Source organism: Microtus ochrogaster, unplaced genomic scaffold, assembly GCF_000317375.1.
Source record: "Microtus ochrogaster isolate Prairie Vole_2 unplaced genomic scaffold, MicOch1.0 UNK87, whole genome shotgun sequence".
Taxonomy (NCBI): Eukaryota; Metazoa; Chordata; class Mammalia; order Rodentia; family Cricetidae; genus Microtus; species Microtus ochrogaster.
Genome location: NW_004949185.1, coordinates 444,751 through 458,529, shown reverse-complemented (window position 1 = coordinate 458,529; position 13,779 = coordinate 444,751). Strand labels below are relative to the sequence as shown.

The following is a 13,779-nucleotide window of genomic DNA, read 5'->3' as shown; positions in this document are numbered from 1 at the left end:
GAACTCACAGAGATCCGCCTGCCTCTGCCTCCCAAGTGCTGGGATTAAAGGCGTGTGCCACCACCGCCTGGCTTGTTTTGCTCTGCTGAGGATGAAACCCTCGGCCTTGCACGTGCTAGGCCTGAGCTTTACCACCAAGCTACACCCCAGGTCAAGGAACTCAGTGTTATATTCATCTCTCATAGTCTGCCATTCCCCTGCTGGCCAGCTTACACACACACACACACACACACACACCGTTTTCCTAGTTTACCAGAGCTAGACCAGTAGAAAGTCCCAGTACAAAGCTCCAGGGAGTTCGAAGGCAACTGGTGACTTCTTAGGCTCAGCCCAAAGGTGCCTTTCTCCCTCCTCTCCTTTCCCCAGCACACCATCGCCACAGATTCCGCCTGCAGTTCTAGGGTAGTGGGCGGGCTGCAGCCCGCTGCTGGACAGCCCTGCGAATCCGGTTTCCTGACGGCCACCTCACTGTTGTTTCCAGTGCAGAAGGGGAGGTCTGTGGGGACCTTTAGGTCGGAGATCCCGATGAGTGCACACATATGTACAGTTACAGGCGTGCATGTGTGCATCCATATGAACCGTCACATGCACGTGTGTTACAGTCATACACACTTAACGCAAATATGTACACACGTGCACGTGCTTTTGTGCATGTGGCTGTGCACGTGTGCACTTACACAGTTGTGTGCACAGAGAAGCATGTGTTGCTTCTTATGCAGTCCACATTCCTGTTCCTGATCCAGTTGGTGTTGTCGTATTTCCCGTCCCTTCCTCCCTCTTTCTCTCTCATTGTGACCTGCAGGAAGCGCCCTGAGACTTGCCTGGGTTGTCACTAACACCTGCTTTGCCTTTCTTGTTTGGTGTGGCTGGTTTACTGTTTTCACCCTTACTCTGTCTACATCAGGCAGGGCCTTGCGTTTTTTGCTGTGCCTGGTGACAGGAGCTGGGCTCACGTCTCATCCTCTGACAGGTCGTGAACTTCCCCCCAGCACTGTATGAGTATGTAACTGCAGAACTGGGGCTGGCGCTGGTGCTGGTCCTGAACAAGGTGGACCTGGCCCCGCCAGCTCTCGTGGTCGCCTGGAAGCATTATTTTCACCAGCACTACCCCCAACTCCACATTGTCCTGTTCACCTCCTTCCCTCGGGACACAAGAACTCCACAGGAACCTGGCAGTGGTGAGCCGAGGGGGCCGTGGAGAGGGGGCTGTGGGTGAGGAGAGCAGAGTGGAGGGGGCTGTGAGTGAGGAGAGTGGCACAGGTCAGTGAACAGAGAAGCTTGTTGGCAAAGGGACCTGCTTTGGGGTTAAGGGTTGCATAAGAGGTGAGATGCATCTTCACCCTCTTATCTCAGTCTTAAAGAAGAATCGAAGACGGGGGAGAGGATGGACTCGGGCGCTGGGGCCGGAGCAGTTGCTGAGAGCCTGCGAAGCCATCACTGCAGGGAAAGGTGTGTGGCCTTTGGAAGGGGCCCATGGAACAGGGGTTCACTTCTCCGGATCTCTGTTATACATGTTTGGGAAAGTTGTGGAAGAAGGAGCGACCTCTACTGGTGGGAAGGACAGCATCAGGAGGTGGACAGGAGCCTCCATGGTCTTGTTAGATGCTTTGACAGAGAGAGTAGGATCCAGTGAGGACTGAGAATTTCAGTCTGCTGTGGTGCACACTGGCATGCCGTGGTATTTCGGAATGCTGGTGACATCAGCTGGGCATTATCCGTAGTGGCCACCTGGGGGTGAGGGAAACCCCCTTTACTTTTTTCTTCTTCGAGCAGTGGACTTGAGCAGCTGGCGTGAGAAGATTGCTAGGGATGTGGCTGGAGCCTCCTGGGGTAATGGCTCTGGGGAAGAAGAAGAGGAGGAAGATGGGCCAGCAGTCCTGGTAGAGCAGCAGACAGACTCAGCGATGGAGCCCACGGGCCCCTCCAGGGAGCGCTACAAGGACGGGGTGGTGACCATCGGCTGTGTGGGTAAGGACTCAGAGGCCTGCCATGACGGCCTCATCCTTATGCAGTTTCAGTGTTTGTGGAGGAGGAGCTGGGCCTCCGTGGGCTCCGTGTTCTCAAGGACAGAGCTCTGCTGTTGGTCCTGGGAGCTGAAGGGCACCAACTGTAGTGGCGGGCATAGCGCTGAGCCTCTCGGTACCCAGTGCTTCTTAGGTATTGCTTTGAGTGACCAATAGATATGCCCTGGTTCAGCTGTTCCTCCTACAGGATCCGTAAGTCATAGCAGGAGGGCAGTAAGTGTCAGCTTCCCCTGGATTGGAGCCCTTTGCAGTGGGGTCCGAGAGTAGCTCTCCAGTTAAGAACTGTGTCACAAGTCCAGCATGGGGTGATCTTCTTTATCTTAGCACATGGAGACAGAGGCAGACCAATCTCTGAGTTCAAGGCCAGCCTGCGCTACATAGTGAACTCCCCAGCACGAGCTGTACAGTGAGACCCTGTCTCAGAAAGGAAAAGCTTTGTTTAGCTCCAGCAGAGCAGCCGTGTTCAGCCTGGGTCTCAACCCCTCGGGGTCGCAGGGTCCCTTCACGGAGCCACATGTCAGATGTCCCGCATATCACATGTTTCCATTACTATTTGTAACAGTAGAGAAGTTACAGCCATGAAGTAGCAATGAGAGCAGTGTTTCGTTTGGGGTCACCACACGAGGAACTGTGGAACTGTGCTAAAGGGTCGCAGCCACTGCAGTAGAGAAGTGTGCTGTATGGTTAGGGTAGGCTCTAAGGTTCCTTCTCATGGGACCCATGGGGCTGAGAGGAGATCTTAGGCATTTGTGGGATTTTGTTTTGTTTTATATACTTATTTTATTTTTTATGTGTGTTAGTGTTTTGTCTGCATGTATGTATGTGCACGTGTGTGTGTGGGGGGGAGGTGCCTGTAGAGGCCAGAAGAAGGCACTGGATTCCCTGGAGTTGGGGTTGTGGACTGTTGTGTTGTAAGCCGCTGTGTGGCTGCTGGGAACAGAACCCAGGTCCTGTAAGAGCAGTGACTTCCCTCAACACGGAGACATCCCTCCAGCCCTGGCATTTTGGACCTCAGCTTAATTTCCATGAGAAGCCAGTGGTGGGTGGTAGGATCTGGTCTCGTTCAGAGGTTTGTTGTTTGTACTGACTGGAGGGGATGAGGGAGAAGGTCAAGAAACAAGAAGAGGATGCGCAGAGGCTTCTCTTCGTCCAGGGGACAGCCCGGAGCTGCCGGAAGGAGCTGGATGTGCTCAGCCTATAGCCCCAGATTTGGGGAGGCTGAGGCATGACGGTTATGAGAGTTCAAGGTCAGCCTGGACTGTGTGCGGAGTTCCAGGCCAGCTTGGACCCTCTCAAAGAAGAAGAACCCCCTCCAAGGAGTTGGTCAGAGAAAGGTGATAGAGGCGTGTGTGTGGTGTGTGTGTGTGTGTGTGTGTGTGTGTGTGTGTGTGTGAGGTGTGTGTTGGGGGGAGACTGAGACGTGTATTTGAAGGTGGAGAAAATGGGAATTCTGATGGCTTCACTTGGCACACAAGAGAAAGCAAGGTAATCCCAGCACTCGGGAGGCAGAGGCAGGCGGATCTCTGTGAGTTCGAGACCAGCCTGGTCTACAAGAGCTAGTTCCAAGACAGGCTCCAAAGCCACAGAGAAACCCTGTCTCGAAAAACCAAAAAAAAAAAAAAAAAAAAAAAAGTAAGGGATAAAGAAAGCTTTTTGCTTGTTTGTTTTAGAAAGCCTGAGCAGCGGGACTGTTGAGCCAGGGAACTGGGAAAGGAGCAGGTTTGGAGGGCTGGAGAGTGGAAGGATGACCTGAGAGTTGCTGTGGACGGCCGCAGGTGCCGCGGTGGAGAGGCTGTGGGGTAGGGGTCTGGAGATGGGCATGTGGGAGGATTTCAACTTAAGGAGCCTCTAAGGAGTATTTGGGGGAGTAATGCCATAGCATGGGAGAAGGTAGGCGGAGAGAAAGCTGGAGACTGAGGCAGAACAGTATTTAGTGTGGGCAAAGGAAAAGGAGAGTGGAAAACCCAGTGGCAGTCTAGAAGTGAACGCAGTGTGCTCACGTCGGTGGGCAGGACTGACTCAGGAGAGAGAGGGAGGAGAGTTGTTTACCTGGTATGATGGGAAGATCAGGTTTTCAGAGGCAGGGGGGAAGAGAACCACATGAAGCCCACTTGAGAGAAAAGGTACAACAGCATCCTCTGCCTAGTTCCAGCCAGATGGAGTCACAGGCTGACCAATGGTGCTGTCTTGTTCTGAAACCAGGGAGCATGGGTGAAAGCTCACCAGATCAGAACAAGCGCTGGGCTCTCCGAGACTGCTGTGTATTTCTGTTTGTGTTAAAGTTTCTAGTCATACCAGGCAGTGGTGGCACACACCTTTAATCCCAGCACCTAGGAGGCAGAGGCAGGCAGATCTTTGAGTTCAAGTCCAGTCTGATCTACAGATAAAGTTCTAGGACAAGCCAGGGCTACACAGAGAAACTGTCCCTCCCCCACCCCCCAAAAAAGTGTGCAGTCACAGGGATAACTTAGCAAATGGCGGCAGAATTAGATGAGCCTTCAGCCTTTTGCACTGGAGTTGTGGTTTGTTGTTTTACATCGGGGTTTTGTTGTTTTTGAAGCAGTTTCCTCGTGCAGTGTAGGCTGTTCTCAGAGTCTCAGCAATCCTTCTGCCTCAGTCTTTGGAGTGCTGGGATTGCAGCATGTGACGCAGTTGGTGGGTTTGTCTAGAGAGCTGCTGCCAGTGTTCTCTCTGCCTCTCCTGGAGGAGCCGGCCAGGCTGTGCATCTGTTCTCAGGGGTTGCAAGGGCAGTTGTGTTCCACAGGGCCCGGCTTTTGTCAGGTGACTGAGATGCAGAAAGCCAGGATCAGGAGTTTAAGGTCAGTGTCTAGACTTGTCAGAGAGCCAGATCCTGAACCCTGAGGTGAAGCAGAGAAGTAGGGTGTGCTGGGTGTTGCATAGTGTCGTGGTTACTAAGGCGACTTATCAAAGACAACATTTAATTGGGAGTGTAAGGTTTCAGAGGGTGAGTCCAGGGTCGTCATGGTGGGGAGCATGGCAGCAGGAGTAGCCAAGAACTTTCATATGATCCACAAGCTGCAGGCATGGTGAAAAGCTGGGGCGGGGAAAGGGAGGGAGAGACAGATAGACAGAGACTGGACCTGGTCAGTGGTTCTCAGCCTCTGTGCATCTCGAGCCCTTTCCAGTCTGCGTATCAGTTACCCTGCATGTCAGATGTTCACATCACATTACAGTTATGAAGTAGCAATGAGGAACTGTATTAAAGGGCACAGCGTTAGGAAGGTTGAGAACCATTGTCCTAGTTCTTCCCAGAACGGCCCCAACATCTAGGGACCAAGCACATGAGCTTATGGGTTCACTCATTCAAACCACCAGTGTCGCCATGCTGGAGTTGCATACTGGGGTGCAGTAACTTGAAGGGTGCTTGTCAAGCCAGCCTTGGGCAGCTCATACAGGGAAGGAGTGAATGTGGGTCAGGCAGTGAAGGCCTGAGTGGGGCCGAGAGGTCTGTGCAGGTCCAGCACCTAGGCAAAAAGAAGGTGGTGTAGCCACGAGGTGGGTGAGCCAGCAGGCATCTCCTTGGACACGTCATGATGGCTGTTCTAAGGTACAATTGTGTCTGGTGTCTAAATCCTGACTGATGTGGAGGGAGGCATCTGTCCTGTAAAGGGAGGAACGGACCCCCAGGAGGCCAGGGCATCGCCTGGGAGCCACAGCTGTGTCTGGTGTGGTGGCTGTGGTGCGTCCTTAACTTGAGCTGGTGCTCTCCGGACCGCCCCTCTGGCCGCAGTCAGGGCCTTCCACAGTTCCTGCATTGTCTTCCTAGGTTTCCCCAATGTGGGCAAGTCCTCGCTGATCAACGGGCTGGTGGGGCGGAAGGTGGTGAGTGTCTCCAGGACGCCAGGCCATACCCGGTACTTCCAGACCTACTTCCTCACGCCCTCTGTGAAGCTGTGTGACTGTCCAGGCCTTATCTTCCCCTCTCTGCTGCCCAGGCAGCTGCAGGTCTGTTGTGGTGGAGGGGGCTGTGGGAGGGAGGTGAGGGTGGGACCGAGGAGGCACCAAGTGCTGTTCCCACAGGTCCTGGCTGGCATCTACCCCATCGCCCAGATCCAGGAGCCCTACACTGCTGTGGGCTACCTGGCCTCCCGCATCCCTGTGCAGGCTCTGCTGCACCTGCGCCACCCAGAGGCCGAGGAACCTTCAGCTGAGCACCCCTGGTGTGCCTGGGACATCTGCGAAGGTGGGCTTCCTTCACGCTCTCTGTCTACCCTGCCGGAGCTTCTCAGATTCTCCCCTCGGGGAAGGAACCTAGTGCCTGGACTGTGTGGGCGTGGGGCTGACAGGACCGGAACCTGGTTCACAGGCATCCCTTACTGACGTTTTCTCCCTTCAGCTTGGGCAGAGAAACGAGGTTATAAAACAGCCAAGGCAGCTCGCAATGATGTGTACAGGGCAGCCAACAGCCTCCTGCGCCTGGCAGTGGATGGCCGCCTCAGCCTGTGTTTCCACCCTCCTGGCTACAGTGGACAGAGAGGTGAGGCCCTGCTGACGGGTGACGCTAAGGGGGTGGGTGGACCTCAGGACCAGACAGCTCTGAAGAGAGTGATTGATCTGCTTGTGTGTGTGTGCCTGGGATGGAAGACAGCTCTGCAGATAGGTGCTCGAGCAAAGGAGTGCCTGCCAGCACTTGAGGAATTTCTTTGTCGCCACCTGCCCGTGTGTCTCTGTCTCTCTCTATCTCTATCTCTCTCTTACTCGCGTCTTTGTGTTCCTCAGGCACCTGGGAGTCTCACGCAGAGACAGCGGAGCTGGTGGTGCTGCAGGGCAGGGTAGGGCCAGCTGGTGATGAGGAGGAGGAGGAAGAGGAAGAGCTGAGCAGCTCCTGTGAGGAGGAGGGAGAGGAGGACCGGGATGCAGATGAAGAGGGAGAAGGGGACGAGGACACCCCAACCTCGGGCCCTGGTTCCTGCCTAGCTGCCCGCAACCCATACGCCCTTCTGGGCGAGGACGAGTGCTGAGCCCCACCCGGCCCAGTTTCCCTTCCCTAGCTTTGCTTTTGGACTGAGCTGGAGGCCCCTGTTTGCAACTCTGATTGTGAATAAAGATTGTCTGCTTTGTAGCCCTTCCTCGGGCGGCCTGAGTGACAGCTGTGGGAGGCAGAGTTATCTGAGGCCTAGTGCTCACATCCCCAAGGGCTCCCCTGGAGTTAGTCCTCCAGCCTTGGAGCGCCCCCTACTGCCTGACCTTGGTCATATCAGGGATTTTGGGGGGGAAGTAACCACAGGCGTGTCTCCAAGAGAGATCCAGACCTCATGGAAGACAGGTTTTTGGATTAAGATGGGTGTGCCAGGTTCTCCAAATCCTGGGGACTCACAGAGTATAATTCTGGAATTGACTGATAGACATAAGTGTGGCAAAACACTTGGGAAAATGTCAGTGAATGTGTACAGGTGGAGACTCAGTTTCCAGTGATCAACTGTGCACACTCAGTTTGAGCAGATCAGCCCTTTGAGTACAATGTCAAGTTTCATTAGGAGCCTGAGAGCTGGGCTGGAGAGATGGCTCAATGATTAAAAGCACTGGCTGCTCTTCCTGAGGACGTGGGTTCAATTCCCATCGCCTACATAGCTCACAACTGTGTGTCTCCTGCCTCAGGGAATCTGGCACCCTCACATAGACATGCATGCAGGCAAAACACCAATGCATTCAAAACAAATCATAAAACCAAATAAAAGCCTGGGAGCGCGAATCGCTAGACAGCACAGAACCATATCCTGAGCCCTCTGGTTTGGGGATGGAGCTCAGACTGTTTAACACCTCAGCTAGAAATTGGTGCGTGGCTGAGGCCATCTTTAGCTCTCTATTCCTGCAGAGGTGAGAGCCCTAGGCAGAATTCTTGGTGAAAAGGGAGGGGGCACCCACATTGTTGTCTAGGTAGGGTGGTGGCATGCACGGACCGACCGCAGGCCTGGCTTCCTATTTGGGTCCTGGGGACAGCAGTATTTTCTCCAATGTCAGCACTGATCTGCCAACCAAAGAGAAGGGAGCCTCCATAGAGAAGAGGCTGAGGCCTCGGGCCTCACCTTCCTCCATGTTTCCTGGCTTAGTGGCTCAAACATGGACCTGAGTCCTGGCGGCTGTTACAGAGTTAGAACCAGAGCATGTAAACATGCATGAAGGTCGCTCAGAATGTGCTAGAAAAGAGGAAAGCCCAGCTAAAAAACCCAGTCTCCTATCTAGGACTCCTCATTTTCACAGATGAAAGAACAAAACATCAGAAGTGTGTTTGTCCCTTTCCCCTCGCTCCTGCGCGCTGTCTTCTGTTGGCTCCTAAGATTGACCAGGGGCATTCTGGTGGGTTAGGCTGGGATGGAGTGGACACTGGGAGCTCGCTGGACTTGAACTGAAGACCTCTCAGGAGCCAGTACTGTCTTAAAGGTTGGATCTCACTACGTACTCCAGGGCTCACTGTGTAGACCAGGCTGTCTTTGAATTCACATAGATCTAGAAGGAACTCAGTTCCAAAGAAACGTGGAACATGTGTCCTCAGTCACTATCAGTAACTTGCTCATTTTTATAGGAAAATCATACCAGGCAAAGAGTTGTCTTAGGGACGGCCAGGTAGGGAGAAGGGAAGACATGCCTTAGGTCAGCTGTTCAGTTTCTCTCCATGCTCAGATGCCTGGAGCCTTCCTTGCTCCCTCTCACTTGGGTCCACCAAGTGGGGCCATAGTGACCTGGGGCTCTGACTTGCCACTAGCCAGGCTAGCAGAATAATCGAGTCTCATTAATGCGAGAACTTTGTTTCCACAGCTCTCATTCTGAAGCAGCCATGTGTGGCCCAGGTGAGTTCAGTTAACCGGCCTCAGAGCCAACGATGCAATCAAGTAAAGTTGAGCCGGGCGGTGGTGGCGCACGCCTTTAATCCCAGCACTTGGGAGGCAGAGGCAGGCGGATCTCTGTGAGTTCGAGACCAGCCTGGTCTACAGAGCTAGTTCCAGGACAGGCTCCAAAGCCACAGAGAAACCCTGTCTCGAAAAACCAAAAAAAAAAAAAAAAAAAAAAGTTGAAAACTATTTGTCGGAAGTTATGGGACGAAAAACTGTTTTGAATAAGTGTTTTAACTCCAGCAGAACACAGCAACAAGACATCACTGCTAACACAGTTACACGTGTCACGGAACTATCACAGCTAGGTGAAGAGTACTGCAAACCCCAGGGGCTAGTTTACCCAGTGAACATTTGTTGAGCAATTAGTGCCCGCCAATCACTGCTAGTTGGTAAGAAGGATAAAAATGGCCCTTTGTGGAGTTCGTGGTTTATTGGGTGAAGAAAGCAGTAAAACACCACTTTAAAAAAAGATTTATTTATTTATGTATTGTGTTCTGTCTGCATGTGCAGCTGCAGGCCAGAAGAGGGCACCAGATCTCAGTACAGATGGTTGTGAGCCATGTGTGTGCCTGCAGGCCAGAAGAGGGCACCAGATCTCAGTACAGATGGTTGTGAGCCACTATGTGGTTGCTGGGAATTGAGCTCAGGACCTCTGGAGGAGCAGCCAGTGCTCTTAACCTTTGAGCCATCTCTCCAGCTCCTAAAACACAACTTTAAAAAAAAAATATGGTAAGTACTTGGAGAAGAGTGGTAGGAGACCCCCTGGGGTCCTGATCAGGAAGTGTTGGGACACCATGACTGACTCTCCCTGGACTTGGAGCTCACTGATTGGCTTAAGTGGGTGCCTACTGAGCTCCAGGGAGTTTCCGAAGTGCTATGGTTAACCCGCACCCTGCCACAGCTGGCTTTTTACAGAAGTGCTGGGGGTCTGAACTCAGTTCCTCCGGCTGGTGTGGTCATCTCTGTGCTCTGGAAGCTGGGTCTTAGAGCACTCACACCAGGCTGAGAAAAGCCAGCTGTCCATGGTAAGGACCGCTGTGGGAACTCCCGAGAGAGCAGCCAGGCTCCCCACACGGAACTGAAGAGGGCAGCCATGGGTACAACAGAGGGAGGAGAATAAGGCTCCATACAGTGTGGTGCGAACAGCAAAGCCGGGAGGTGAAGAAAGTGGAGAAATTACAGAAGAGAAGGCAGGGGGCAGTGAGCCTGAGACAGAGGAGAAGCCACCGTGTGCCCTGGTGTTGAAGGACAAGGCCTATGAGTACTTTAGAAGCCTCCTGGGGCAGTGAGTGCAGGGGAGATGGGGAAGGTGGAGGGGTCTCCAGCTACAGAAAAGATGCTTTCTAGCCCCTGGAGCTAGGTGTGATGGGCACGCCTTTCATTGTTTAATTGTGTCACTTAGAAGGCAGAGGAAAGAGGATCTCTGAGTTCCAGTCCAGCCAGAGCTTTACAATAATGAGACTCTGTTGCAAAAATAACTAACACAATTAAAAATGTAACCCTTTGACTAAAAGGCAGAGAATTAATTGGCTTTAGACCACCATGGTTGCAGCGTAGGCACTGATTGGGAAGGGAAGCCCGACTGAAGGTTTTGTAGCCATCCTAGGAGGAAGCTGAACCAGAACCAGTGGAAAGAAGGCAGTTAATTGTGAGCATGCTCAGGGTGGAAGGGCAGGTTGTTAGCTTGTTCTGCAGTGTACATGTCTGTTTGGTGGCGGGGTGGGAGTGTAAGTCAAGAGCGTACATGGTGCTTCTGACTTGGCAATGGGGGGCGTGTGTCCTGGACAATGGCTGGAGATATTTGGTACCAAAGACAGAGAGGCGGGAGGAGAGGAGTAAGGTCACCTAGAGTGCAGTGTGAACCAAGAACCTGGCCAGGAAGAAAGTGGGAAAGAAACAGTCGTTATGCTTCCCATCTGGGGGGAGGATCCAGCCAGTTCAAGAAAACCAGGAATGCCCTGGAGAGGGAAGAGAGAGTGACCAGAGAAAGATGTTGAAGATGATTTCACAGGTATGGGGGGAGGTTTTGAGCACTGTGGTGCAATGGATGATGCATTGGAGACGTGGGCTCAGAGGTCCAGATATCAGAAGACTACATAATAATCAGTGGATGGAGGTACAGGCATTGGAATAGGGATGTAATTGTCAAGGAATTTGATTGTCGGGCGGAGAGAAGGCCATCAGTCCAGGGTTCCCAGTACCCACTTAGGACAGTAACCAGCTGTGCGCATACAGCTCAGCCATGTATTGAAATATTTATCAGTAAGTAGTGACGAGTAACTGCAACAGTAGCCTGGTCTTCCCGCCGCACCCGCGACTTTGCAGTGCCACCTGCTGGTGAAGATGCGTCATGGCTGCGCAGAGGAAACACTAAAATCAAGTTTGTCCGAGCAGGGCTGTGGTGTTTGCCTTTAAACCCAGCACTCGGGGCGAGACGAGAGGATTGCTGTGAATCTGCAGGCTATTCTGAGCAAAATAACAAGACCTTATCTCATAAAACAAATGAAAATTATCTTTCAGGTCTTGGGTTGCTACTGCTTTTAAACAAATGAAAATTATCTTTCAGGTCTTGGGTTGCTACTGCTTTTAAACATTTAGCTTCATTCTATTCATAGCAGGTTTCTTTTTTTATATTTATTTATTTATTATGTATACAATATTCTGTCTGTGTGTATGTCTGCAGGCCAGAAGAGGGCACCAGACCTCATTCCAGACGGTTGTGAGCCACCATGTGGTTGCCGGGAATTGAACTCAGGACCTTTGGAAGAGCAGGCAATGCTCTTAACCACTGAGCCATCTCTCCAGCTCCCCCTCATAGCAGGTTTCAATGACTTGATTTAATATTAAAGCTGAACTTGAATGATAACATAACAAAGTTTGGGAAATTTTTTTTTTTTTTTTTGTTTTTTGAGACAGGGTTTCTCTGTGGTTTTGGAGCCTGTCCTGGAACTAGCTCTTGTATACCAGGCTGGTCTCGAACTCACAGAGATTCGCCTGCCTCTGCCTCCCGAGTGCTGGGACTAAAGGCGTGCGCCACCACCACCCGGCTTGGGAAAATTTTTAAAAAATTATCTTGGGGATAGAAAGGGGGCTCAGTGGTTAAGAGTACTGGCTGCTCTTCCAGAGACCCTGGGTTTGATTCCCAGCACCCGGGTACAAGGTGGCTCACGACTGCCTGTAACCCCAGTTCAGATCCTCTTGAAGTGTGAGAACCTTCTGATTCTCAGGGGAAAAAATGACACTAATGAGATAAAGCTCAGGATTCTTTTGTGGTAGTGTAAAAATTAGAATAGTGTGGGAATTATTTCTAGCTTATGGTTTGTTTTTGTTTTTTGAGATAGGGTTTCTCTGTAGCTTTGGAGCCTGGGCTACCACGGCCTGGCCTGTTTCTAATTTTTAATTTTGAAGAATAGGGCTAGAGAGATGGCTCAGCAGTTAAGAGTGGGCTTACCTGTAGCTGGGTGGTGGCGGCCATCACTTTTAATCCCAGCACTTGGGAGGTAGAGACAGGCGGAGCTCTGTGAGTTCTAAGTCAGCCTGGTCTACAGAGTGAGTTCCAGGACAGCCAGGGCTATACAGAAAACCTCATCTGGAAAAACAAAAAAGCCAAAACCAAATGAAAACAAAACAAAACAAAAACCCAACCCAAACCAACCAACCAACCAAAAAAAAAAAAAAAAAAAAAGGACCTGCTCTTGCAGAGGACCTGGGTTTGGTTCCTAGCATCCAGGTCAGACAGCTCACAACTACCTGTGACATCAACTTCAGAAGATCTAACTCCTTCTGGACTCTGTGGGCAACTGCCCTCACACGTGTATACTTCAGGACAGACAAACACATATACATACAGGTAAAATAATAAAAAGCCAGCTGTGGTGGTGCAGAGTAGGGGCAGCTAGATCTCTGGGAGTTTGAGGCTAGTCAGGTCTACGGAGCGAATTCCAGGCCAGCCAAGGCTATGTAGTGGCTGGAGAGATGCCTCAGCAATCCCAGAGAACTGGAGTTCGGTTTGGTCCTTGTACCCATGTTGGTTTATAACTGTCTGTGGTTCCATCTCCAGGGGACACAGATGGTCTCTGTGGGCAATTGCACTCACATGTACCCCATAGAGACCTACATGCATATACATAGACCAGGCCGGCGTGGGACTCAGAGATCCGCCTGCCTCTGCCTCCCGAGTGCTCGGATTAAAGGCGTGCGCCACCCACCGCCCGGCTAGAGTTAATTTCTAATACCATCAAGCAGCCTATCTTCCGAGTGAAATGGTCCCCACTAGGTTCACGTCTTTAGAACTTTGAGCCCCGCGGGTAGCCGTCTAGCGGAACCTTTAGTAGGTAGGTGGAGCCGCGCCGACGGAAGTAGGTCACTGGGGGGGGGGGGGGGTGAGGCCAGCTTCGGTCTGGAATGGTGGCCATGGCGAGTTCCGTGCGTCCCGTCTTAAACGGTAAGCCAAAACAAGCTTTAAAAATCGGTTCTTGTCTGGATCTTTGGTCATCTAAACAAGAAAGGAGTACAGACCTCAAAGCTTTCCAACTTGGAGCGCTTTCTCTGGAACTTTTGATTTTGTTCTCCCGGCCTAGGTTTTCATTTTCCCCAGCTTCCCCCCCCTTTCTAGGTCTAGTTGTCAGACTTGCCCGTCTTTGAAGTATGTAACATGGCGTTTTAGAGTACACTGTCTCGGGCGCTGGGGCTGCTCGGTCGGTGAAGGGTTTGCCTCGTAGCCCAGCGCTTGGGAAGCAGATCGTAGAAATCACGTGAGATAGCGGAGTGCGGTGGCTTGTGTTTGAAAACAACTGAGAGGAAGGGGCGGGCCGACTGCCGGGACCGCTCGGCCGGCCCCTCTAACCTCAGAGCGGAGGTGGAGGGCGCCTTCGGATCGCGGTGTGAGGCTACGGGTTCCT

The 13,779-nt window shown here is 52.1% G+C and overlaps 1 protein-coding gene across 1 annotated transcript in view; it reads left to right on the top strand.

The window, feature by feature from the left end:
• Gnl1 (G protein nucleolar 1 (putative)) overlaps positions 1–7,107 on the top strand; it is a 9,448-nt gene extending 2,341 nt beyond the window's left edge. Inside the window, exons 6-12 of the mRNA XM_005370734.1 lie at positions 971–1,178; positions 1,354–1,449; positions 1,774–1,968; positions 5,812–5,990; positions 6,066–6,228; positions 6,382–6,522; positions 6,765–7,107. Coding sequence (XP_005370791.1) covers positions 971–1,178; positions 1,354–1,449; positions 1,774–1,968; positions 5,812–5,990; positions 6,066–6,228; positions 6,382–6,522; positions 6,765–7,006 — 1,224 coding nt within the window. The 3' untranslated portion in view covers positions 7,007–7,107. The remainder of the gene's footprint in view (positions 1–970; positions 1,179–1,353; positions 1,450–1,773; positions 1,969–5,811; positions 5,991–6,065; positions 6,229–6,381; positions 6,523–6,764) is intronic.
• Positions 7,108–13,779: the final 6,672 nt, after the last annotated feature.